The 25933-nt window shown below is 39.9% G+C and overlaps 1 protein-coding gene across 5 annotated transcripts in view; it reads left to right on the top strand.

Annotated features, from left to right (window-relative positions):
- The first annotated feature begins 1158 nt into the window (after positions 1 to 1158).
- rapgef2b (Rap guanine nucleotide exchange factor 2b) overlaps positions 1159 to 25933 on the top strand; it is a 109579-nt gene continuing 84804 nt past the window's right edge. For all 5 annotated transcript variants that reach the window (XM_062425088.1, XM_062425086.1, XM_062425089.1 and 2 more), the window contains exon 1: positions 1159 to 1823. In XM_062425088.1, the coding sequence (XP_062281072.1) occupies positions 1755 to 1823 (69 nt within the window). In that variant the 5' untranslated portion in view covers positions 1159 to 1754. The remainder of the gene's footprint in view (positions 1824 to 25933) is intronic.

The following is a 25933-nucleotide window of genomic DNA, read 5'->3' as shown; positions in this document are numbered from 1 at the left end:
TTAACATTATACTGTATTGGAGAAGACTTGAAACTAGCAATTGAGACCATACACTCATTAGGAAAGTGTTTACTGAGGTAATAAAGTAAGAAGTAGGGTCATCTTACAGACCTCAATGGGACCTCTTTTTGGAGCCAGTGGAGATGCTCCATGTTGGCCATTAGAGATAATGCAGGTTTAAATCACTTTTGCACTTGCTTCACTTATTAGAACCACAGCCACCCATCAGTGTATAAAGATAACTGGATACAGTATTTGGAGGCAGATCCCTGTTTATTCCTATTAAAAGTTGGCACAAAAAAAAGCCATTTCCTGCTGTAAAAAAAATACCTGAAAACGTACTGCACACGGTCTATGGGCCCAATGTGCCAATGGAGCATGCTCATGACAGACTTCCGCCAGCTGACACTAACTTCTGCAAGCTGACACTGCCCTATGACTAATATTAATGAGGATAACATGAGTCATTGTGCAGCCCCTCCAGACTTTTGAAATGTGATCAGACAAAATGTATCAAATTCTGATTGTGAAAAAAATGTCTTTTGCGGGGGGTTGTGATGCTAAAAAAAACAACTGCTGACATCTCATTGTAAGTCTATGGGGGGAAAAAGTCACTTTTGGCCAGTGTGCAACACCTGACATTGTAATGACACAGCCTGACCAATATATAAAATTGGCTTCAGAGCCACATGCTGTTCTGGTGCTTTGGAGCCACCACTTGACCGGCTCGCTACCGATATAAAAGGCTAATTTTAAGGTTAATGCAAACACAATGATTCTTATTTTCAGGTGATTATAAACTAATGAAAATAGATTTATGAATAATATATTGTCAGCATATCCATAATATCCCCTTAAATCTTACACACTGCTCCTTTAATATAGCCCCATGCGCTGCGTCATTTTGCATGTATTGATAGTCAGTGCAGCTCAGAGAACAAATACCACAATTATGCATTGATTTACTGCAGAAAGACCCCTCCCTAAAACATACCGTATCATTCATTCATTGTCCCTTTGTGTTACCACTTTGTGGGACCGTGAACAAAAGCAGGTATTTTGAAAGCCTGTTGGAGGAAGTGGTGCTTGTGTTTGCGTGCGGGTTGGACTCTGGCGTGTCAGTCACCATGGTGGCACACAACAGAGAGCAGCGGCGGCGGACCCAGCTCCACTTTTAGACCCGTTTAAAAAAAAAGGACAATAATGTGTTTTGTCAGTGAGTGAACCCGGGTCTAACTCTCAGTATGGACACCAGGTTGTTGTTGTTGACGGGATAAGCGTTTAGCTCTTGGCTCACTTTTTTCCCTCCGTGTTTAGCTGGATCATCCTAACATGGGATTTCTTTCCGTCGCTTGCAGAAATGCTGAAGACACAAGGAATGGCTAATAAGAAAGGGGCATTTTTCACGTTGAGAAAATAACTACAAGAGACTAATTTGAGCCGGCGTTTTTAAAAGGGAAGTTTTTACTCTCTGCGGTGGTGGTGGTGGTGGTGGAGGCTGCAGCAGCGGGCAGCGAGCAACAGAAAGACCGACACCCCGAGGAGACTGCTCGCCTGTCTGGCTCCAGTCGTGGCCTGGCTCCGGGCACTCCCAGCTTATCCGCTAGCATCGGAGCACAGGCGACAAGCACAAAGCAAGGCAGCAGGGGGGGGGACTTCTTTTTGCTTATATCCGTGCCCCCTGGATATTTATAAACTATTTTTTTTCTTAGAATAAGGAATTCAATACCCTGCAGACGGCGTCCTCCAAAACAATGGCGTCTTATGTGGATAACAGCTTTCGGCAGGCTGTGATGATGAATCCGGCTGATAGGACGCAACAGGTCAGATGAAATGATTTATCATGTTTAGCCGCTGTTGTAATACACATACAGAAGTGGTTGTTTCTACTGATTGGTTACAGTACTCTCTAACACTGTTGCGTCCCACATTGCAACAGTGTATTGGTGTTTTTGTGTGCAATTGTTGCCATTCAGCTTTGCTCCAGAGTGGCTACATCCCGCTAAGCCCTCTATCAGCAGAGATAATCAAGGCTACTTAACATAACAGGAGCTGCATCGATGGTGGGATCCTAACTCATTAAGTTTGTGCCACTCTTCTGTTTTTCCGCATTTTTTTTAAAGGCTTGTACATTTTGTGTAAAGTCGTCTCAGGCGAAACTGACTTTTACATTTTGCACACACAAAAAAAAAACAAACATGTAAAAGGTTACAGAGGTTGTTACATGAGAGGCAAAGACTGGAGCTAATCCTATGCTAGCCAGTACACTAGCCTATCAAAACAGACGCAAACCCCGGCCAGTTTTAGTACACTGGGACCCAATTTGAAGATTAATTCTTCCTTTAGGCCTTTTCTATTGATACTTGGGTCTAGCTTTTCTCTTTTGTTGGGGTTTACAGCTTCACTGGACATTACCCTCTGGCCTAATAGTGTTTGTTTCTGTAACCTAATGCAACAGTACCACCTCAGTATCATCTGATCCGTGCCAGCATGCCTCCTGTGGGAAGTCTAGAGTGCCAATTGGGTGACTTCTGAACATGCAAATCCTGTGGGCTGTGGTTATTACCCTTGAGCCACATACAAACAAGCTTGCATGGCTGCAGATACTAGCTGTGACGCCTTGCAGATGAATCATAAACATAATAAACCCAGTTTGGCTGTAAAGATGGTGTCATTTCATTTGAGCACTGCTTCCACTGCAAATGGATGCTTCTGCTGCTGCTGCACACGTTTTACACACAATGGACAATCAATAGGCCAGCACTTAAAACCAGTGGGCTACAGTTGGTGGCACGGCCGCCTGTTAGTCTATCTGACATTGAGGAAACAATTATAGTGTCATCGATGGCTTGTTAACTGTGGTCTTTGCAGCTTTATGCAGCCTATAATTTGGATGGGTGACAAATGCCATTATGGTTATGGAAACAAAGAGTATGATACAGAATCTGGTTGTCATCAGTGGCAGTATTGTTCATCCAAGCTGGGATTAAGCGTTAGTGTTTTATATTAGGGCTTCAGCAAATTTATATTTTCATTATTGATTGTTCAGTTGTTTTCTGATTTGTATATGAAATGAAAAAAAATCTTAGAAATGCCTGTCAACACTTCTGAGAGCCCATAGCTACATTTTTCGCTTGCTTCCTTTGTCCGAGCACAATAAGCAGCAAATCCTCACATTTGAAAAGCAGGGCCTAGATTGTGTTTGCTATATTTTCTTGCATATTATAAGTATCCTCAATTGATTATCCTTTTATAAAAACAGTTCTCAATTCATTTTCTTTGCTACTCCAGTTTTTTTTAGCTGTTGTCTATTGGATTGATTTAAAATCATTCAATCATTAAGTCAAATAGCAGGTATTGTGTTTTTAGCTTTGATCGTTACATTAGTTTTTATTCTCCATATAACAGGGGACTTTCTCAGTCCAAGACAGCTGTTCTGAGGATGTGATAACAGGACAGTGCTCCGCTGTTTCGATAAGGAAGTGAGATTTAAATTGATATGATGACTGAAAGCTGGCAGTGTAACACCTGATGGTATAACCTGTCTTGCTCTGCAAACAGACCTGAAAGAAGTCACACCTGCATGGCTTTCAGTTTCATATCAATATCTTTATGCTCTGTTTGAGGCTTTCCAAGCTTCCAGTGTACAAGGGGAAATCAAGTTCTTGGAGTTTGAGCGGGAAAGAAATGAAAAGATAACGATAATGCCTTACTTGGAGATTCAGTAAACAATTGTGGTACTATTAAGGTCCTTAAACAATGCATAGCCATGTTGTGAACCCCTTCTTTTGAAATGAAAAAAATGTATAATTTAGAGGTGAGCTAGGACCTGCTCTGAATGATTTGAAAAATGGCTAAATGTTTGAGTCATAAGGTTTAAGTGTGATATCCTGTAACCTTTTGGAAGTCTTTAGAAACAGTAGATGCGTCACAGACAAGTTCACCACCTTTTTTACAGGATTAAAAGCCATTAGAAAGCCTGTGGTTATTCTGCAGGAAGCAAGTGGACATGTCTAATAAATGAGCAGCCCCTTTTTCAACATTTATCTCCACGGTATAGAATATCTTGTGACTGTAAGACTCCTTTGGTTTACTCCTCTGTGTTGTTGAGTAGCAACACCTTTCCTAGTGGTCCTTTAAACTGTCTAGCGACTGAGGTAGCTCACACAGTTTATCCTAATGGCGTTGGCAAGGCCTCTCTGTCAGGATTAGCTAACGGTTAGAGGGATCTGTCTTTATCGCTCAAGACTGTCCACAGTTGGATTTGACCCTCTCCCTCACCCTGTTGTCACATGGCAGGTTAAATAACTGACCACTTGACAGCTTTGGTTTGCATGGTTTTTACACTGTAGCTGCAAGTGCAGTGAAATTTTAGGGTGGACGAAGACGCAGAGGGAGGGGGACCCAATTTTCCTGCATATTATTGCAGTGGTGATATGAATTAAGATTACACGACGTGGCTGTTTGATCTCTTCTTTATTTCTTTTTTATGTTCAAATTCAATAATGTACAGTATTATGGAGGAAATGAATCATTTTGAATGAAACAGAAGTATGCAAAGTGTTTCTAAATAGCAGCAGAACACATTTGTTTAGAGAAACTGTGGAAACTGTTTTGTTGTGTCAGTTGGTTGATTGACAAGCTGGATGTTTGCAGGGTTTGACATTGTAACCCTATATTTATACGAGTTTATCATCTCAGTTTGGTTGCACAGATGATGGATTTCATCATGCAGATGTTATCAAGTAAGGGTTGATGGGGGTTTAATCTTGAAACAGCTTTTCCTACGCTGTCTCTCCCTAGGGACGTCTTTTTTTCTTCTTTCTCCTTTATAAATGACTGCAAGGGACAGACGCATTATCAGATTTGCAGACGTCACAATGACAGTAAGCCTGCCTCTGGAGCGGGATTCTAGTACGGGCTCATATTTGACTACTCATGCAGTCATACCTAAATCAAACATGCTTTTGCAGGATGCTGCTCTCATTCAAAAAACATTGACTGACATTAACTTGATTATCAAGGCATTGCTGAGTAGAAATGTGAGCAGTTCTTTTCACTAAGTAAGTAATTTGAATATCTTTTGAGTTTTGATTGTTGGTCACACAAAATAAGCTTGTAAGACTTGGATCTGGTAACCTGTGAGGGACAATTCACTTCAAAATGAGATGTTTTATTTGACTTGTCATGATTTATTGCAATAATTTTAAACAAATAATATATATTCAATACACCAAACAGAGACTTTGTTGTCAGGTCCCAAGGTCAGAGCTGGACTATCTGTATCTGTCCATATCATGCACGGTTTTATCTATATCCTTTTTGATAGTAATTTCAATGCAAAAACGTCTCCTTACTGCAGACTGTAAAAGAAGTTAATTTTACCCGATTAACTGAAACAACTGTAGATTTTGAGACAGCATTCGTGTCTTTATCTCATCATTCAACTATGTGTTATGGATGGAAGAGAGTAGAAAAAACCCCAGACTGCATCATCGAACCTGGAACTAATGAGTCAAATCGCTTTCTATAGTCAGGAAGAAAAACCTGCACAAGCTTCGCTTTCTGTAGTTAACTGCTTCTGCTTACACTGTGCTGTCTATCTGTAAGACATAACTGTACTCTGAACAGACTTCTAGCTGCTCTTATTTAGCCAGGTGGCAAAGCTAAAGGCCACAAACAACAGTAATGATCCTGCTTCACAGCCACTTCACTGGAAGGACAATCTGCCTACTTTACATTGTTTCCACATTCTGGACCTAGACAGGAGGTCAGCACTGGCTTCCAGTGATTATACTTGGACATACCAGGGAGAAATTAAATGCATTTAGAACATTTAGCGGCCATTATTGACCTCTTGTCTTGCAGTGAGTAAAATAAATCTCAATTCTGAGGCGATTAGTGGTTCATTACTCACAAATAACCAGCAGTTAGGAGTTTAAATGTCAAGCCAAAATCACAAATATTCCAAATAGCAAATACTTCTTTGTACTAAGAGTGATCATAACATGATAGAGAAGTGCTAAGTGAAGAAACAAAAGGGTCAAGGAAATAGCTTGCATGCCAACACGGTTATTGCATAACAGAACTTGCTTTGTTTTTTTTAGATAAGTTAAAGGAGAACAGTATTTAGTTGGAACTGGACTGGATATTAGTATAGACGTGCTGTTTACACTAAATACATATAATAAAGTATGTAAATGATACAGAGCTGTTTGCTGAATGCATTTTTCAGGAAATACATGTTTTATTTTTGCATAAATATATGCATATATAATGCAAACTTTTGTGTCATAGTATATTACATTTCAAATATTATAAGCATAGGATGGATCACACTTGAATGACATAGATAATCGAATAAAGTAGATTTAAAATATTCACTCATTTAAATTCTAGTGTAAATAGTTTAAATTCTAGTGTAAATAGCTTAAGCTAACAGCCCTAACAAATAAAGTTAAAGATAACCGTAAACCAGTACAGGAAGCAGTTGCCATAGGTTGTAAAATGACTGATGAGCACAAAGCTGGCCTGTCCCTCAGCATCCTGCTCAGAACAAGCAGGAAGAGGAAAAGCGTCAGGATGCTTTTTGAACTTAAGCAGGAAGACTGGTTTGTCAACAGAACTCCTTTTGCATCAGATGCTGTGTTTTTATTTTCTGAAGCTGGGTGTTGTTCTGTGACTGCCTTCCTATTTTTGTCATGGCGTCAGGAGCATGTGAACGACTATTTAAAAACCCTCCATATCGCTGACCCGAAAAAGTAGGACAGACTTTCATAACAAGTTATGCTACAGGAATCGTAGTGGTGTAATTTTCCCAGGCGACACAGGGTTTTCAAATTCTCCAAAACTCCCATCCATCCTGTGAATTGAGGCGCTGCTTGACTTGGCGTTTCCTTGCACTCTGCAGTGCAAAGCCTGTAGAAGAAAAGTGATGTCACATGTTATTCTTGTGTTGAAAGCGGAGGCTGAGTGTAGGCTGAAGTGGTTACACACACCGCGGCCACAGTGACGTATTCCTCCCAGTTTAAATACAGGGGATGATTTCAGGAAGAGAAAAAAGAAACAAATGCACCAACGTCCGATGCCTACACAGAAGACCAGTACAGCTTCTGATTGGCTCATTTGAATCATGCTTTTAAACCTACATATGCCTTTTTTCATGATCATGGGACAGCAATAAAACACAGCACTGACTGGCCGCCTGCGCACTCATAAAATATATTGATTATTGTATTAAAAGTATAGATTTTTCAGGGTTATGACTATACAGGGAGCAAGTGACGAAAAGGTTCGACATTAAATCACACATGTAACCTCTTCGCTGCATGACGACGGCGTTCATGGCTGTTTTACAGTTTAATTGAACAGATAAATATCATAATATCATGGTTGAATACAAGCCAGAGAACATTTGCATTCCAGACGTTTTTCCTTACTGGAATACACCAGGATGTTTGTGTAGTCCTTTGTGTGCCTGTTGCTCCTTAAAATCTAATAATGAAAAAAGACCAATCCAGACTAGTTTATGTTTAAATGTAGGAAGGAAGTTGAAGGAACACACAGTGGTTTTTCACCCACAAAGCATCATTTAACACTAGCGGAGTACAAAACTAAGCTCCAGCTCATAAGTGTCGGCTAAAATGTGTGTATTTTTTTTACATTTTTGGTTACAGTTATACAATGGGTGAAGTAGGTGATTTCTGTTTAAGTCTTGAATCTAAATTTACAACTCTTAATACCCTTTATGAAGGTCTACTATAAGTCGAGGAGGATCATTGCCATTTAGGAGTTGTGTTGTGTTCAGTCATTTACTTTGTGTGGCCTCAACTAGTTTTGTCTACATTGGTTTGAATTATAGTGATTTCCGATGCACAAGTTGAGGGTTTCTCCAGTCAAAGAAACTTGAGAGGTACAATCAATGATTATTATGTGTAATTTGAAACTAATAACAGATCTGCGTTGCGTGTTGGTCTATTGAGGCTACTGAGGAATTGGTGCCTCCTCTGCTTCAGATATCGCTGTGTCGTTGAGTGGTGTTGCATAATATATGAGTGTAAAAACATTTTAAGTGGTTGACACTAAAACCTGACATTTACTTCGGATGCATAAAGGCCAGGGTCAAACTAAATCTTTCAACGTGTCATCTAACCACGTCTGGAAGATAGACTGTTTAGAGATAGTCTACCCATGCTGAATGGAAACACTGGAAGTGGTATGAAAAACCCGTCGTCATTGAGAAGGGTGAGACAAAGTGATCGTTCAAACAGGGATAATGACACACTTTCAGACAATCTTTACTCAAAGACATTCATTGTGTTGCACTGGATTTGTACACACAAAAAATGACTGAAGTTGCTGTGTCAACAATGACAAGTGAGCTTTAGAGAGAAGCCACATTTTTACCATCTTTTTGAGTCCATATATCTGGTCACTGACTACATAAAGTACTTGTGACATTGTTGGTTTCATTAAGTTACATAAGCCCTCCCCCATCCCCCAACCTACAATTTAACTGTCAATAAGCTGACAGACGCTAGACGACCATCTGACAAGCACTTTGAAAGAAGGTAGCTATCTTAAGATAGCTATTCATTTTTTTCCCATTAAACTTCACTGAATGTGTGGATTTTGAAAAACAAACAAACAAACCAACCAAAAAAACCCACTACTAAATTATTTTTTCAGTGTGTTTGTCCCTTAGGAGGTGCCTGAAAAGTTTTGCCATTTTCCCAAGTTTGCAAAAGTATGTTAGATGTTAGAGCTTTTAACTATCTTTTTGCACCATCCTACCAGCAACATCCCGAAATACAATTTAAGTCACCCTGAGGAGTGTTATTGGTTTGGGTAAGAAAATGTGTCTTACTAAGAAAAGCAGTGGGATCCATCATAACATGTGGGAGACATAGCTACGTCTCGGGTCTAGCTAACATTACTTTGAATGTGTGTGCGTATGTGTTGTCAAGGAGGTTTTATAAGAACTGTGTGTGCCACATAAAATGTGCAGAATTTCATTTTCTTCACCATTCATTATAACATTAGCAGGGTTTTCTTTTTTCTTTTTTCCAACTCTCTTTCGAAATTCGCCACAAAATTAAATTACATCCTCCCTGATCCTATTTTTATCGGTCCTGGGACGACAGGAGGTCCTTAAGCTCGAGTCCTGGATGTCCTTCAGCAGAATCATATCAGCGTTTCCTTTTTTAACAATAGAGAAGAGAGGAAGTTAAAGTAACATGGTTTGTTTATCAGAAGACCTCATGCTGGCTTCAGAGTACTTACTTTGCAGTTTTCACTCTGCTATACTTTCACATTGTGTTCTTGAATGCTGGTATATTAAGGGCTTACCTCAGGTTGTGTCATTCATACAGTGGTTGCTTTGATCTGTTTGGTTGCACCTTTCTTTGTGTAAAACTTACTAAAGAAAACTCCGCCTTCTGTTTCCACAGTTTTATTGCATTGGTCTGAAGCCTTAGCGCACAGAGAACCCGTCATCCCCCAATCTGACTTTATGATTGGAAATTTCAACACTCAGTGCAACGTGACCCTTTTTATCTTGTCAGATGAACTGGGATGTTGCATTCAGGGTCACACTGTACATTTGTTACGACTGAATCACACATTATAATGTCAAAGGCATGTTTCAGTTCCTTATGTTCACATTCCTTGAGATATTTTTAAAGCAAAGAAAAACAACTCTGGAGTCAAGGCTCCAGAAATTCCATCGGCCTTCACAGCAGAAGGCAATAGACCTCATGCCACTGAGCAACCACAATCTTTACATAACTTAGCCCGAGACCCACTTGGCTGCGTGGAGAGCTTAGAGAATAAACCATTCCTGACGTGCAATATTTACATGACTGCTATTGAATTACACTACTAGCTGTGGCTGTCATTAAGAGCTTCATACCTAAATGAGATTTTTGGAAATTTCAGCATTCGGAAAAAGTGACATCTACATTGCATCGAAGATTGACAGCACATTTGAAACAAATTTAGGTACTTTTAAAAAGTATAGTAGGCAATCTCTCAATTCAGCAGACAAGATCTCTGCATTGTAGGGACACTTAAAGATACTTAACTGAAGCTAAAGATGTACAGATTATTGTCAGCAGTTGTAATGTCAGTAATGTAAACAAATACCAGAAAAGTTAGATTGAATCTGCTTTTTAGCCTCAGTCCCGCAGCTCCCTCGGGTGTATAATCTGCTGTATAATCCTCCTCTTGGTGAACTGCTCAGACATGACGTGTATCAGATGGAGAGCTGATTAATTTGCGTGATTAGCGATCTAAATCCCAGTGTGCAGGTTCGCCATGTAGCTTATGCTTGTTTGCAGTATTCGTAACAATGGCACTTAAAGATGTTTGCAGTTGCATTGTTAAAATTGGTGCCATGTTTTTGGCAGGGCTTGCATATAAACAAATTTATAATGCTGCTGTCTTTGGAGATTTTAATTAGGAGATTCATATATGAGTTGGGCAACATATGCTCAGATTTTTTTTGTCCATCTAGTTTTTCTTTTCAGGTCTGAACAGTTGAGGACAGGATAAAATCAAATGCGTCATGCTGAAATTTAGTGAAGTCAACATTTTCTCTCACATACTTCCTACTTATAGGGCCTGACTAAAATCAGTGTCGTCAGTAAAGCTTGGTTTAATTAAATTTCTTGTGCAAATCTATGCACTAAATGTCTCTATCCTACTACTCTGGTGTGAAACCGCGTCCAAGTCGATTTAGCATCATGGCTCTATGTGTCTGTCCACGTGCAGCAACTGGGGCCATTGTAATTAACACTGTGCCTCTAGTCAATTGCTCACCTGCTTAAGTTAAAGCTTTCACACGTCCAACAGTGAGACACTTGCAGTTTATCTTACTGCACTGAAAACTGTCTGAAATGATTTTATTTTGGCATGAGTCTCCTTGCTATGAAGCATTTTAGGAACTTGATACAATCACAGATCTATTTTAATCAATGTAGGCGGTATAATAACACTTCTAAAAAAACTCTTCTATCTCTTGTGATGTTGGAGATGTAGACTTTGCAACCTGCTATGTCTTGGTGTTACTCTTGGAGCCTTTTTTTACAGGGCTGGGTGGTGTTAGCGATAATTATCTCTTTCTTGACGATGAAATATAATCTTGATCATTTTTGGGCAAATTATACAACAGAATTTTTATAACCCAGTCAAATGGAAGCAATGAAGGTTATCTCCTTCCACCAGCCAATTGTGTTTCTGTGTGTGAAGGAAGTCCAGCCCTTCCCACTGTAAACAAATACACTGCAGGGTAGAGGAGGGCTAGAGGAGGTCTTGAGTGAAAGTACAGGATGAAGGATGATTGAAAAGTTTCTGTGACACTATCATTCAGCGGAGACATCTTTGACCCAATGGCTAATTTTACATGCTTTTGTGAAGTCCCTCTAGTCAGTCTCAAGCTGTTATGTTGAGTCATAACACTGTTTGCTGGATCTTCCTTTGATCCTAATGTGGCCTGTCATGCCTCATGCAAACTTGGGTTTATTAACAGCTGTGCCAGTAGGCAGGTGATTACTTGCCATGTGAGCTAAAGGAGGTGATTTATTACAATGCTAGCATAAGCAAAAACAGCTGTTTCTGCTAATGGATGCTGTTGTCAAAAGTGAAAACTGTAGCGCAGAGTAACAGTCTAAAAATAAAGCAAAACATGAACGGGGAAAATCAGCCCCAAATGTCATTGCTTTCCTCATTTAGAAATCCGTGATTAGGAATACTGTTGTTCCACTTCCTGTGTGCAGTGGAGCGGATTGGTGTACGATATCTGTCTTGTTGAAAACTTATCTTTGTAATTGGTCCCCGAGGGTTTGTCTAACCTGTGGCTGGTCACGTTTCCTCCTCTGCAGCCCTCTATCCCTCCGTTGCCCATCAGGGAAAATGTCCGTTCATTACCAAGGCCTCAACGTAATCTGATTCTTACTGGAATGTTTGACAGATTCTCTCTGCTTCCTGCTTTTGGGAAGAAGGGGGATAATTATCTTAGTTTGCTTGAACTGAACCACAGATTACAGTCTCTTTCTAACGTCTCCGAGAGCAGATTGCTTTGGGTGCCAGTCTCGAGATTATCAGGACTCTCTCTGTTGCTTTTAAAGCAGAGGGCTTGTGTGCGCCCAGAATTTTTTAGGATTTAGAAGTTTGTGGAAACATATTTATTGCTGTGATGCAACATTCCCCTCGCAGCCCAGTCGACATTCATTTCACTGTGATGACATTGTGGTATGCTATCATCTGACCTTTGAGACAATATTTTTTCACTAAATGCTCTAATGTCAGTTACAGCTAAGCATAATTTATTAAGTAGCATTAGCTCATCGTCGCCTCCGACCTCGACCGGGCTAATTGACACTTGCCTCGGCTGACCTCAACCAGCCATCCACCGCCAGACGTTTCCCCATATGGCCATATATTTCCTTCGCACTTAAAACGTTCCTGCTGAGACCAAACCCTATTCATTAATCATTCTTGCCATGATTAGTATGCTGATCTCCTTATGTGTTATGTACCCTTAATGAAGCAAAGACCAAGTATCAAAAAACAGGATTGCATAATGCTATATTAGTTCTTTTGAGAGGCTAATGCTTGTACAATCTTCTTAAGGCAGCATTTGTGATTGAGTAAGATGGTTAACTCCACTGTTCTGTTTGCAAGCAAACATTCACAGGAAAATGCTGTTCATTAAGAGTCCGAGGGGAAATAGTGTTGAGTAAAGGAACTCCTCATTCAAAACGACAGAGCCCAGATGGTCCCTCCGGTTTATTTACTGCTAAACCTCAACCTAGTCAGTGTATTTTCACAACCGCATCATATGTACTGTTAATGTGATGCTGTGCCAAGAGTAAATAGTTGTACAAGTGGTGCTCGGCATACAACTGATTAGTCAGACATTGCTGCATATGTGTGAAGTGAACACTCAATATGATAAGAAATGATTCCAGTCCAAGAACACGGAGTAATGACTGATGCTGCCGGGTCGATATTTCAACCACTTGAAAGAAAAATCAACATGCGTGATGTAGCAGAAATGAAAATGAATTGCTAAATTCACCAATAACTCATATGCTCATATTATTTACAATGAATGATTGGAATTGGCAGATATTTAACAAAAATAAATGCCCGGCTCAACCACACAGGTTTTTCTTGCTGATTAGACCACCCCTCAGGTTGAAGAGGGATGTAACTATGCTGGCAAAGCTGTACATTTTCCCACCCTTATAGGTGTGAGAGACATAATTAGGCAAATGTGTAGTGTGTTTGTAGTGGCTTAAAATAAAGACTGTTGTAAAGCTTTTTACTTATATGGAATGATATAAAAGCATTTGAGATGTCAACTTTAGACTTGTAGCTCCTATTTGTCAATTAAAAAAAATCTTAGATCTTCACAGAACTATTCTAAATTTACTTAAAATCCTTTTTGCACATGAAAAGTAATTACTTGTACAGTGTTTGAAGTCCATCACAAAGAAATGAGAAGTTGTGAATAGGTTATGTTGTTCCTGGTACATATTTGTTTTATAAGCTAATCGTGTTTTCACTCAAACATTTGTGGAATTTTCTAAAATAAATGTAACTTGAAAGATTAATTAGTGATTACAATGTGACTGTGTCCATGGTGCCATGTTCTAGAGTATATTTATATATGCACTGCAAGTACTTGTGCTAATGGTTTCTAAGTGTCATGAAATATGCAACTCACATAGGGACAGTGTTCTCATGTGACAGTTTTCTCGTACTGTCTGCCTGTGTAGGTCGTACTGCCTGCGGCTATGTTATTATTGGGCTAAATGAAGACTGTATTTGATTATAATTGGAAGGAAAGATGCAGGCCATTCATGCATGCTTCCCTATAGGCTTGGGTGCTTTGAATCCACCAGCAAGTGTGGTGTGGACCCAACACAATGACTCCCTGTTACAACCAGCTTCTGCTTGTCAAAAACAGTTAAAATCACCCCAATTATATTGTCGCTGCACTGGACCCGCACTTTTAACTAAAGTGTACCAACTGCAGGTGTACACATGCCAAGCAGACTTAAACAAAGACTTGCATTATTGTCCAATACCACACGGGTTACAATCTGGCTTAATTTTTATAGACTAGTACATGAAAAAGGTGGATTATTATTACAATAAGAGAACCAACAATCATTTCATGGCGCTAAGCCAATTTCAAAGCCTCTGGCTTTTATTGAAAAATATGCATAAAGTGTAATAAAAAGCACATATGCAAGACAGAAAATGCTATGAATGTACCATTAAACTCTATAAGATCCCAAGGAAATTAAATAATGTAGGAATTTTAAAATGGATAAAAATTAGCCGTATTCATTAGTTTGCTTTTGACTAACCTAAGTGATGGCAAGGAACGGGACTGTCTTGACTCGCGACTGAAGTCAAATAACATCACAATGGCCCAACATGGTTCACTATGTTTCTTTTGTAAAACATCCTCAGGATATAGCCTGAAATCCCCGTCCGTCTGGTGCTGGGGCCTATTTTAGTCTGAGTGAAGTGAAAGGTCTTGGGTGGGATCATAATGCAACTCTGTAAACAGGAAACTTCCATTGAAGACGAAGCGAGCTGCATGGGCGCTCCGGTATCGTACAAAATTCAAGGAAATGAAGAGGATTTTCACCACAAGTCATGTAGTACCTGGTAGAGAATGACATTCCCATTAGCACAGATCTCTCACACAGGAGTTTATATTGTATGGTATAAGGTTGTACACATTTCTGAAACAGACATAGCTGAAACAGCCAAACAATCTGTATGCTTAAGTAGCTCTCACAGCGCCGCTATCTCTTTGTAGCTATTGTTACCTTAACTGGCTCACCAGATGCATCATCATCTCACATTAACAAGTGATAATGTGCATTTTTCTCTCTGGCTTTTGGAAACAACAGCGCCATTGTCTGCTTTTGTATGGAAGGTTTACTGTGTGACAATCACACCCTTTTGAGATAAAAAAAAGGTGAGGAGTCACACCTAACACCGACAGGCGCGAGACCCCCCTCCATTGTGATGGCGAACCATGAAAGAGCATAGATGACAATGTTGTCTAGTTACTAACAAAGGCAATACTGCTGGCTTGCTCCCAACTCGGAGGGAACATGCTGTTCATGTGCTGATAGTCCTGCATCCCCGAGACCCTCTGGAAACACTCCAAACATGAGACCACTGGCAGTGCCAAGGTTGCATTAAAATTAATTTAGGGATTTAGTGCATCAAATTGCCAAATTAAGATCTGTAAGTCGTATTTATTTAAGTAATACATTCTTTTCAATGCCTTTTCTGAGCCTTGGTTGAATCTGGTAGTGCTGTAAATGTTATTGCAGGTCGATAATGAAATATGATAGTATTTTATAAAGGGCTTTCATATTTGACAAGGTTAGGTAATACCCTTTTTTGTGATTTGACTTTTTTTTTAAGTGGGCTTTTTTCTTGTGTCTTTTGTTTGGGTTCAAAAACAGAATAAAATCCGAGCAACCCATTAACTTACAAGTCGGGGATACTCATCAGATCTAAGATATTGCATGAATAGTGCAAAGACAAGGCGCCATCAGCAGTTCTGCTAACATGATTTAAATGTCCTTTTTCATGTGGATACATTTTTAAAGTGCACATCCTTTTTATGCCACCACAGCAACATCAACAAGACATGCTCTCAGACATCAGAGCGTGAGATTTTTACATGAGATTTCTTTACAACAAACACACTGTCCCGCTGGTGAGCAGGGAGTGTTTGTCGCCTTGGGGCCCAAAAAGAGAAATCTGGCTTGTGTGAAAGCGGTTTTCATAGTGAAAGAGTTTCTCTGGTTGTTCCCTAGCAACCAGCAGCCAGGGTAGCATTGTAATGCTGGAATTACTTTATGCAGACGGCCATAGGAGACGCAGCAGAGCTTTAAAAGATTGATTATTGAATTCCATAAATATTTCAAACGCACCAGGGGGATATTTGGGATTAATGGCTCTACAGTTTAGGAAACAGACCAAATGTATGCAGTCATAGCAAAGTATTGAACCAGGGCGGAGTTGGGATTCTGTGTTATTTTTCTCCCATTGTGGAACTCTGGGTGTTTTCATTAGTAACTGTCCTCCAGCCTTTGGCTTCTATTTGTGTCAAGTTAATTGGACAGAAGAAAGAGGGGGAAGCTGGAACCAAACATTTTTGGATCATTTAGGCCACTAGGCAAGCCATTGGCCCCAAGAAGATGAAAGCACATCCCCATCCCATTTTTATCCACCCAACCCCTTTTCTCCTTGTTTTCGCTTTGAGCTCATGAATTGATCTTTATATGATGTTGCATAACTTTGTGATGATTGCGCTGCACCTCTTTGAGGTCTTTGTTTGAGCGAGATGGAGCGAGTTTCATTTGGCCAGACAGTTGGCTTTGTTCCCGGGTACGGACCTGCTACGATGAGGTTCAATGACAGAGCTGAGAGATCCCTTTGTGTCCGGTATTGGTCAGAGTCCACCGGTGAATCCACATTGAGCCATTGTTGTGGTTAGTTGTGCATGTTTATGGCTAAAACAAGTCTAATTTTGTAATCCAAGATATCATTAGGAATAAATTATTAAACATTTAGTGTACTTGCAACATCCTGTGTTTCTTATCTAAATGAAAGGAATGACAATTGCAATGCTGATACACCACAATTTAACACAAATTAAAATTGGAATTGATTATGCAAAAGATGACATGTGATACTAGAGCTGCAGTTCATTAGTGTCTAATCTGCAGATTATTATCTTGATTAATCAATTAATTGTTTGCTTTATAAAATGTTAGAAAATAATAAAATGTTTTTTTTTTGTATTTCATAAAGCTTAAATCTAATAAATCTTTAAGTGACAGTCTGAAACCCAAAGATATTTTTAGACAAATTATTTGGTTGAATGACTTTGTTTCAGTTCTGCAGCACACAGGAAAGAACATAAGCAACAATTACAGCAATGGGAGGTCCTTTAACACTGAGAAAAAAAAATCAGCATCAAGTTATTGTTTCACTTCTTTAACTTTGATTCCAACACATGATTCTACATGATTAATTGTGCAGAACTACAGCAGACAGTCTGTGTGCAGAGGCTGTTTTCATAGGGTACAGTGGCAGACTCTGAATGAGTCTGGGGTCAGAGTGGTGGTTATCGTGGTGTAACACTTTGGTCACAGATTGTGTCAAGAATCTGCAGACTGGAGGTTGTTTGCTTTTATAGAGTCTGCATCAGTGATAGAGACGGTTCTGGCTCTCGGTATGAAATCTGGACCCGTGCTCAGCTCAGATGGATTAAATATACCACTTTCATCGAGGCTGAGAAAAGGCGATGTTATAGCGGAGAGGACATCTTGACAACACATGAGTTGGCATAAAGCAGCTGAAGAAAACAGATACAATATAATGACTTTCTGTTTAGAGATATAAAAACTGATATGTCAAGAAAGGGAACATTACGACGGAACTTTCATATATTCATTTCCTTGAGGTGGACCCTCAAATTCTATTTGCACTGTTGGTTTTTTTAAGTGCGTAGTTGTTATCAAAATGCGTCTTAAATCTGCATTGTTTTGAAATAATAATGAGCATTACTGCTAATATTTAATCAGCTGAAACCACTTCAAGCTGCAAGTTGTAATTGAGCAGATGTTTAACTTAGTTTACCTCATCAGTTTTATTTCTATTGTCAACTCCCAGATCTTTCTTTTAACTTGTGATATGATTGATAGCTTTGATGTCAATTATAACTTTGACTTCCTCTTTCCTTGTTTGATAATATTCTATGTAATATGGGGTGTGACTGAGTCAGCAGATAAGATTCAGCTCTAATTAGATAGCTGTGAGGTCCTGTATGAATTTTGGCCTGAGTAATGCCGTTTGGATCAAATTCAAAGAGCACTAGTCAGATGCAGGAAAGCTAATACTTCAATATCACAGACAGCATAGCTTGTTTTTTATGCCCAATGGCACAACAGTGCAGCACTCGGTCCTTAACACTGTTTACTGCAGGTTCTGAATTTCTCTCTCACCATCATGCAGTTTCTTTTTTCACAAATAAAACCTGTATTAATATTTCTCCATGTGTACTGTGAACTATGCAGTTATTTCCTAAAGGCTGATCACAAGCTCCTTTCTTCATTGTGCTCATAAATTATTACCTTTCTTACCTTGTAACTTGTAGCAACCTTCCACTCTCCAGGGTTTTAGCCTGCCTCCCACAAAATGGGAACTGTGTTTTTGTAATTTTGTATTCTGTGAAAATATACATCTTTTACATGAATTGTGTAGGTTTATTTGTTTATAGAAAATATGTCAAAGTCATGGCAGGTGTTTGTGGTTTCTTAATTATCACATTAATTAAATTAATTGCCCCAGATGTTTGGTATTTGTTGTAAAACTAAATAGTAAAATGTATAATAGCATTTAGCTTCATTTTGTTTTGCTGAAAGAAGTTAAAAAAGAGGTAATGACACATCCTGTAATTTTTCACCTCGAAAAGGGTTTTTGTTGATAGCGTGTGCTGCTTTGCTATCATGCCGCTATCAGAGGGAGATAGTGAGCTGCAGAAATAAGTAAGATATATTTTGACATACCGCAATGACACCCAAGCTGACAGTTTTTTATCTTTAGAAGAGGTTGCTGAAAGTTTGGCTGCACAACTCTATTTTTGGAAGTGCTCTGCTGAAGACACACACACACACACACACACACACACACACACACACACACACACACACACACACACACACACACACACACACACACACACACACACACACACACACACACACACACACACACACACACACACACACTTCCAAACCAACATCTGTGTAAGCTGGCTGCAGCACTGATCAAAGCAGTTAGGTTGGATAGGTCAGTTAGCCATTAGCCTTCATTTTGACATTCTTAATGCTATGATAAATCTGCTCTCTTTCCATCAAACGCTGACATTATTATTTGGAACATTTTCTAGCATTATTACATAATAACAATAACAATAATGATAATAATAAACCCTCTAACAACTGTTATTATTGCAGTTCAGCATGTGTCCAATTTGCATGCCCCAAGAGACCGAGTGCATTTTAGTTCTTGAGGGTTTTATACTGGCAGCTCAAGTAGGTGCTGTTAAGCTCATTCACATGCCTCCCTGATTCCTGTTCCAGCCAGTCACCATGTCCACCAGCTGCCCGACCATGGTGGGAAATAAACAGCAGCTCCCAAGTGCTTTTAAATTGTGCCTGTGACTGCTTGGTTGCTCTGCTGCACCAGCCACTTCAGTGACTGACTATCACTCACACGTCTAATTCTATTCAATAAATGCCAGCAGGCTGGTGTAAAAGTGGAAGAGGCAGATGATTGGATGTATTAGATGCCTTCTTGTAGACAAAAGAGAGTCCTGTTTACTTCTCAAGCATTTCTGAACAGGTGGAAGTGTAATTGTATGTCCAGTGCTTAATTCAGCATCAACATTCAGCAAGCACAGAGGGGAAGAAGGGGCCATGTGCGCCGCTAGCTTAACCTGTTGAGTTAACACCCAGTGCTTAATGTTAATAAGACTGCTAATAAGCTTTGTGTAATATGTGCCAACTTCATTCAGGTGGCACATGGTTTTAATGTAGTCCTGGTGGCAAAACATGAAAGGTATCTTTAGAGTTTTGTTCCTTTTGATGCACAATTTGGGAAGTGTTAATTGACGCCCCCCTTCAATATAAAATTTAAAAAAAGTTAAAATGCAGTCAACAACTAAATTCAAGGTTTGATAACAGTTATACTTTGCCAGGATCCTTTTGTTATGATAAAACATTTACTTAAGCATGTTTTCCCCCCCCAAGGAATTAATGTCCTGTTTAAAAAAATAACTCTTACGTTCTCCCTGTGACACTATTTGCTATCACTGTATGCTGTGTCTTTGTAAAGTGGTCACTCAGACCTCAACGTTTGGCCAGAAAAGCCACCGATAACGATGTAACGCTGCTTGTCACTGTGTGACCTTGTTGTGGCCCACAAAGCCTCCACCTGCTCTCTCACACAGGCTAATGGATAAAAATACCCAGCAGATCCCACACTCTCTGTCAATAGAGATTCAAGGACAACTGCTGGCCACCCTGTTAACACAGGGAATGTACAAACAAAGGCAAGGGGAATGCACACACACACATATTAACACAAACAGAGACAGACATGCACACAGTGGCACCCACTGGAGCATCATACTGCTGCCCCCGAGGTGTATGATGAACATTGTGCACATTTGGAATAAACTGCCGTCGCTGCTGTTCTGTCTGCTTCAGGGGGGCGGTCCTCCTCAGTCCCACTTGGCACACTGACACAGACATGCTGTGGCTTATGTGCTGAGCAGACAATATAGTGAAATATATTGCCATTAGCAGATACTGCACTGTAGGCAACATGACCTTCCAACCTTCAACACTAGCTGTCTGACTCCCAGTGGTCTGTTTACCTCGTTAACCGCTACAGGCTGTTTATCTCCTCATACTGCAGCTCTGTCCACCTCATTATGCTCTAACACTTGCTTTAAATTGTTATTCAGTCTCTGATGCAGCCTTAGGCTGCAACTAATCTATTCATTAATTGTTCGGTCTATAAGATGTCAGGACATATTGAGACATGCCTATTGTAATTTCCTTGTCTTCAAGTATCTGTTTTTGTCCAACCAAGGCTCAGACTTAAAAACATCAGGTTTATCAACACATAAGACAAGGAAACTGATCAAATTCCGTCAACTGAGATAGATAGATAGATAGATAGATAGATAGATAGATAGATAGATAGATAGATAGATAGATAGATAGATAGATAGATAGATAGATAGATAATCAACAAATAGTTGCAGATGAGACAAATGCAGAAAATAAAAAATAATTTATTAATTGACTAATCATTTAAGTACTCATGTAAACTGTAATAGTGATGACTGCAAATACCAAATAACAAACAGCATCCACCTGCAATTATGCGTGATGGATTATACTACTCACTGCTGAAAAATCAGTGCCTATAAGGAAATATTAAGCCAAAGTCCTAGTAGTTGACACAGATGGCTCCTCTTGGTATGCCATATAGTACCTTCCATAGGTTAGGAAGCAGTAGGGGGTGGGAGACATGGCTGGGATGGCCTCTTTTACTTATGTGTGTCTGTGTCTGCCTGTTAGTACCGTGGACACCGAGACATTATCTAGCCAGTGTCATCTGAGGAATGCAAGCCTCACCCCGAACTGACACACAAGACGGCCCCCTTCTCTGTCACGGTAACAAGATCCAGGAATACCAACACATCACCGAAAGAGGGGTCGTTGGCTTAAAAAGGCAAACCTGGAAAAGGTCAAAACTTCAAAGAAATTTCCTTGATACTGACGTGGTGTGGAGCTGCACAAAAAAGTTGAATGAATAAATATATTTGACATATTTTTCAAAATACCAGATACATTTTGCAGTGTGTAGAATTTAGCGGCATCTAGCAGAACAGACTTGGCAGAAATGAAAAATATTAAGTATGTTTTAATTAGTTTATAATCACCTGAAAATACAAATTGTTGTAACCTTTGAATGAGCCCTTTATATCTACAAGAGGGGCGGGTCCGCTTCAACAGAGCCTGCCATATTGCAACGCCATGTTTTTACAGTAGCCCAGAGTGGACAAACCAAAGATTTGTTCTTTAAAGGGCCTTTTGTTTTTTTTGCCAGTTTTGTGGCCACCATTGGTTACCCTTCAATTTTGGAAAGGGAGGGGCTATCAGTTAGATAGATCCCACTAAATCCTACACACTGTTCCTTCAAACAGAAAGGCATTTCAGTTTTAACATAAAATGAAAAAAATCCCAGGCAGCTGCATTTGTATCTCAATTATGCTAATCACTGAAAAAGAAAATAATATAAAAAATATTTCAAAGTCAACACATTCTGCACTTCAAACATGAATTTCTTTTATCATGCTTCTGTAGCTCTAACAAGATGTTTTTTTCTGCATACCGCGTCCATGTTGAGCATGATTCCAGCTTTGAAGTTGCCACAGTTAAGTTCAGAGGGTGAAGGTACGGGGAAGCAAGCTCACCCCGCAGTGACAAGTGAGCAATTGTTATAAAAGTAGGTCGTCCTTGCTCCCAAGTCGTGGGGGGATTAATTTGTGCTTTTCGCAGCTATTTTCTGAACCAGAACAACAGCAAATCCTCCCTGCACAAAGTGCCGCGATTAGAACGGCGATTCCTCCTTTGACTGCCAGGGATCAAGGTCGTAAGCATCTTAGACAGGGATGGTGTAAAGAGCAGGCTGTTAGAAAGAGACGCAGCTCGTCTCCTGAACACAGCCTCTCTCTCGCGAACTGGAAACTGCAGCAGTCGATATCGCAGTCTGAATGTCATATTTAATATCATTATTTTCAATCACAAGTCAAAGACGTTCTGCGCTCATTGTCAGGAAAGCTGTGCTCCACACTGCACTTAGGAAAGAGTTATTTCACTCTCACGAGAGAGTCCAAACTGTAGCTGATAGGGAAAGTGTGCCATGTTTAACGGTTTGACAGATTTAAACCAACGACCCTGAAGGCCAATTTAATGTTTTCTGTATTCGCACACAGTCTGTTCATACTTTTTTCATTGGTCCACGGGCACAGACACGTTCCACATGTGCCTGCTAGTAAACAGGGTTGCAGCGTGATAGCATTCCAGAGTTGGTAAATCCAGTCTGTGAGTATTACAAACCGCTGTGCTGTTTTTTATCTGATCAGCTTTTAAATGCAATAATCTGTTACTCCAACCGGACTTGCTGGATTGTATTTCATTGTATCACTGGCACTTTAAACAACATGCCCAAACCAACACAGCCCCACGTATTGTTTTACACAGGGCTGTTTTTAGTCTGAATGCAGCTGAGGAGTCCCTTTATGTTGCTGAGCTGAACAAGAAGGAAAAGTTGAAAAAAGGAAAGCTTAATGAGAACAGGAATACAGTACAATAGATGTGACGGGCAATGCTATGTGTCCAGTCTGCACAGTGACGCTGCATGCCAACGCCACAGAGGGGTCGCATGGACTCTCGTGGCCACACTGATTCCGAAAGTATGAATTGGCTTTGTATTGAGAGCACAGGTCCGCTCCTCTGACTGCCACCCTGGACAGGAGTGATCACAATGTGCCAAATTACACAATTTGCCAGTGAGGCTTTGCTCAGTGTGAAAACTCATTCAGACAAGTTCTTTACAAGTGGCCTGGCAGTGCCATCAGATGTACATATGCATCACAGTAGGTGGCCAGCCTGGTTGATCTCTGTCATCCTGCCTCTCTCTGTTTTACTCTCCTTTCTGTCGGCTTGATAACAATAGCCATTTGGAGTTTGGAGTTTGCAGACAAAGAAAACATGTACCGGAATGGACATTTCTTAGTATGTCAGAGTGAAAAAAAGTTAAAAAAGCATTAAAACCAGATTAACTGTATTAAAAACTGTCATTTCAATACTGTTATACAGCTGCAACAATAATTCTGCCATGTTTACATTAACAGGGACATCTGTAACCATCTAATAGTCACATCTAATACTGTGTTACACCATCTGACAAATGGCAAACAGGCAGACTGGGGCAAAAACAGAAGCAACTGTAATGTATGAGAGAGATGGAGGAGTAACATGATGCAGTGAAAGTCAAAGTTTTTACAGGAACAACAAAAACAAGAACAAGAATCTGAAGTAAAAATGAAGGAACCTCAGATGTTGGTGGTGAGGAGGAATAAATATATTCTTCTAACCAAAGTTCCGATTAAAAAAATCTTGGTTGGATATTCTGTGTATCTTTTTTGGTCAGAAACTTTTGCAAGATATGTTTCGTACCACCAAGTGATACCACAAGTACTGTATACTGAAACGTCACCACAACATGCAATATAATGACGCTATCGAGGCCATAAAGTGTACCAGAATATTACTGCACTCTGACCGCAAAACATCACCAAATGCAAAAACCATAATGTGCCCATGATGTGGAAATCTCTTTCCGCCAGTGAGAGAATTGAACTGACGTTAAATATCTCAGGTCAAGTGAGTCACATGTTTTGCAGCTCGGGCCAGAAGGTAACAAACACGTAATCGTGATTACTTGATAGGAGGATTTCCTCGATGGTATTTTCGATAAGAGCAGACGGTTGAAGATGTTAATGTTGTCAACAGAGGAGACAAGATCATTGATTTACTCTGCCGGGTGACTCAGTGAGGGCAGCGTGTCATTAAAACAGCAATCATGTGTCACGTTTTATGGCTTAATAACTGTTCATCGGACATTCCTACACCATATAAAGCACAACAACACCACTTTCAGCTTGCTCCTTCTGTCACATGAACATGAACAGATCAGTCTTTCTGTCTTTAGAGTGTAACATTTTTTAAATCATGTAGATATTGTCAATTTTCAAATAAGATCGGCATCAGAGATGTCCTTCACCTTCCTACCTGACACTCTTTGTTTACCTCTCCCACAGTGTCCCATTGTTTTTTTTTAAAAAGGTTAGTGCCCTTTCTTTGATGCTTGTCCACAGTCTGTGATAAATGCATGCAGAGGTTGGCTATCTGTACTCAGCCAGAGCCAAATGAATAAATGGATTGACCATTTGTGCCACAGTGAAAGGACCCAAACAGAGGATAGCTTCCTATCTGGCAAACAGACACTGTGGTGTCAAGAGATAAGAAAAGCAGAGTCGTTTTCGAACCACAGTTGAGGATAACTTTGAGCTGCTGAATTAATTGAAACAATTGAAGCTGCTGCAGTGTTGCAATTTAGGAATCGTCTATTTTTTTTGTTTTTTGTTTTGGGTCTTGTAGGAGTAGATGGCTTAAGCCGAAACTTAAACAGGATATTCTGATGTCTGAATCCCTGATTTGTGATCCCGTTACATGTCAGACAAGGTTCATTCAGTCAGTGTTTGTTTTATTTATATTCATGCCAAGCTAATCCCAAGCATTAGCATCTCCGCTTCAATGCACAGTTTGGATTTTTAAACCCCAAAAGAATTTCTGTTCCCTTGTGTAATTTTCATGTGAAACTGTATTTGTTTTCACTGCAGCCATTGGCTCTTTTATATTCTCACAAGTCTCAATGAACACAATGGAAGAACAAAAAAAAAATCAAAATTTTCTTGACCTCCCTTTGCCCACTGAATGCTTTGCCACTCAACAGGCTGGCACCTGGCCCGACGTTGCACCCTTTTCCTCTGGGGCCTTACATAATGGGTGGAAAATGGAGGACGCCTCGATCAGTGTGTGTGTGTGTGTATTTTGGGCCCCAAATAGGGAAGACAAGGCCTGCTATTGTTTAATTTGTATCCTCAAGAGGAAATGCCTCCACTCGTTTGGCTGCATTGCTTTGCTACCATCTGTCTTACAAATGAAGGTGTAAATAAATGACACATTGTGTTGCATGGAGGAAACAAGCAGGGAAGTGTACAAAGAGGTTAGATTGACAGTATGTAACTGGTATGCGAGGAATGCCATTGGTAGTTTTGCGCAAACGGCTTTTGAAGTGTCCCCAAGGTTTTTTTTTTTTTTTATCAAGAACAGCATCTTGGTATGTTTTTCCTCCGGTAGGGACCACCTGTATTCCTGGAAGGATTAGTGTGGAAAAGGAAGGGGGAGGGATTAGATGGTGGGGGAGTTTGAGCTACCCCCAAAAAGCACAAAAGCCAGTAGTTTATAAAAACAAAAAAAAGAACAAGCTTTGTCTTCATGCAGTGCAGACAATGAGCAGAATTTTGGCTGGATGCAGCCTTCATCAGCATGTCCTAGTTTCAGCTACCCACTACTGCTACCTTCTTTCCTATGTCTTTTCTGCGAGTCCAGCCTCTTAGAAGAGAGACTGTTGGTGCTGCTTTAAAGATGTGAATGAACATTAATCAGGCCAAGTG

The sequence above is a fragment of the Scomber scombrus genome, chromosome 9, assembly GCF_963691925.1.
Source record: "Scomber scombrus chromosome 9, fScoSco1.1, whole genome shotgun sequence".
Classification (NCBI taxonomy): Eukaryota; Metazoa; Chordata; class Actinopteri; order Scombriformes; family Scombridae; genus Scomber; species Scomber scombrus.
This window is presented reverse-complemented; position numbering and strand designations above follow the sequence as displayed.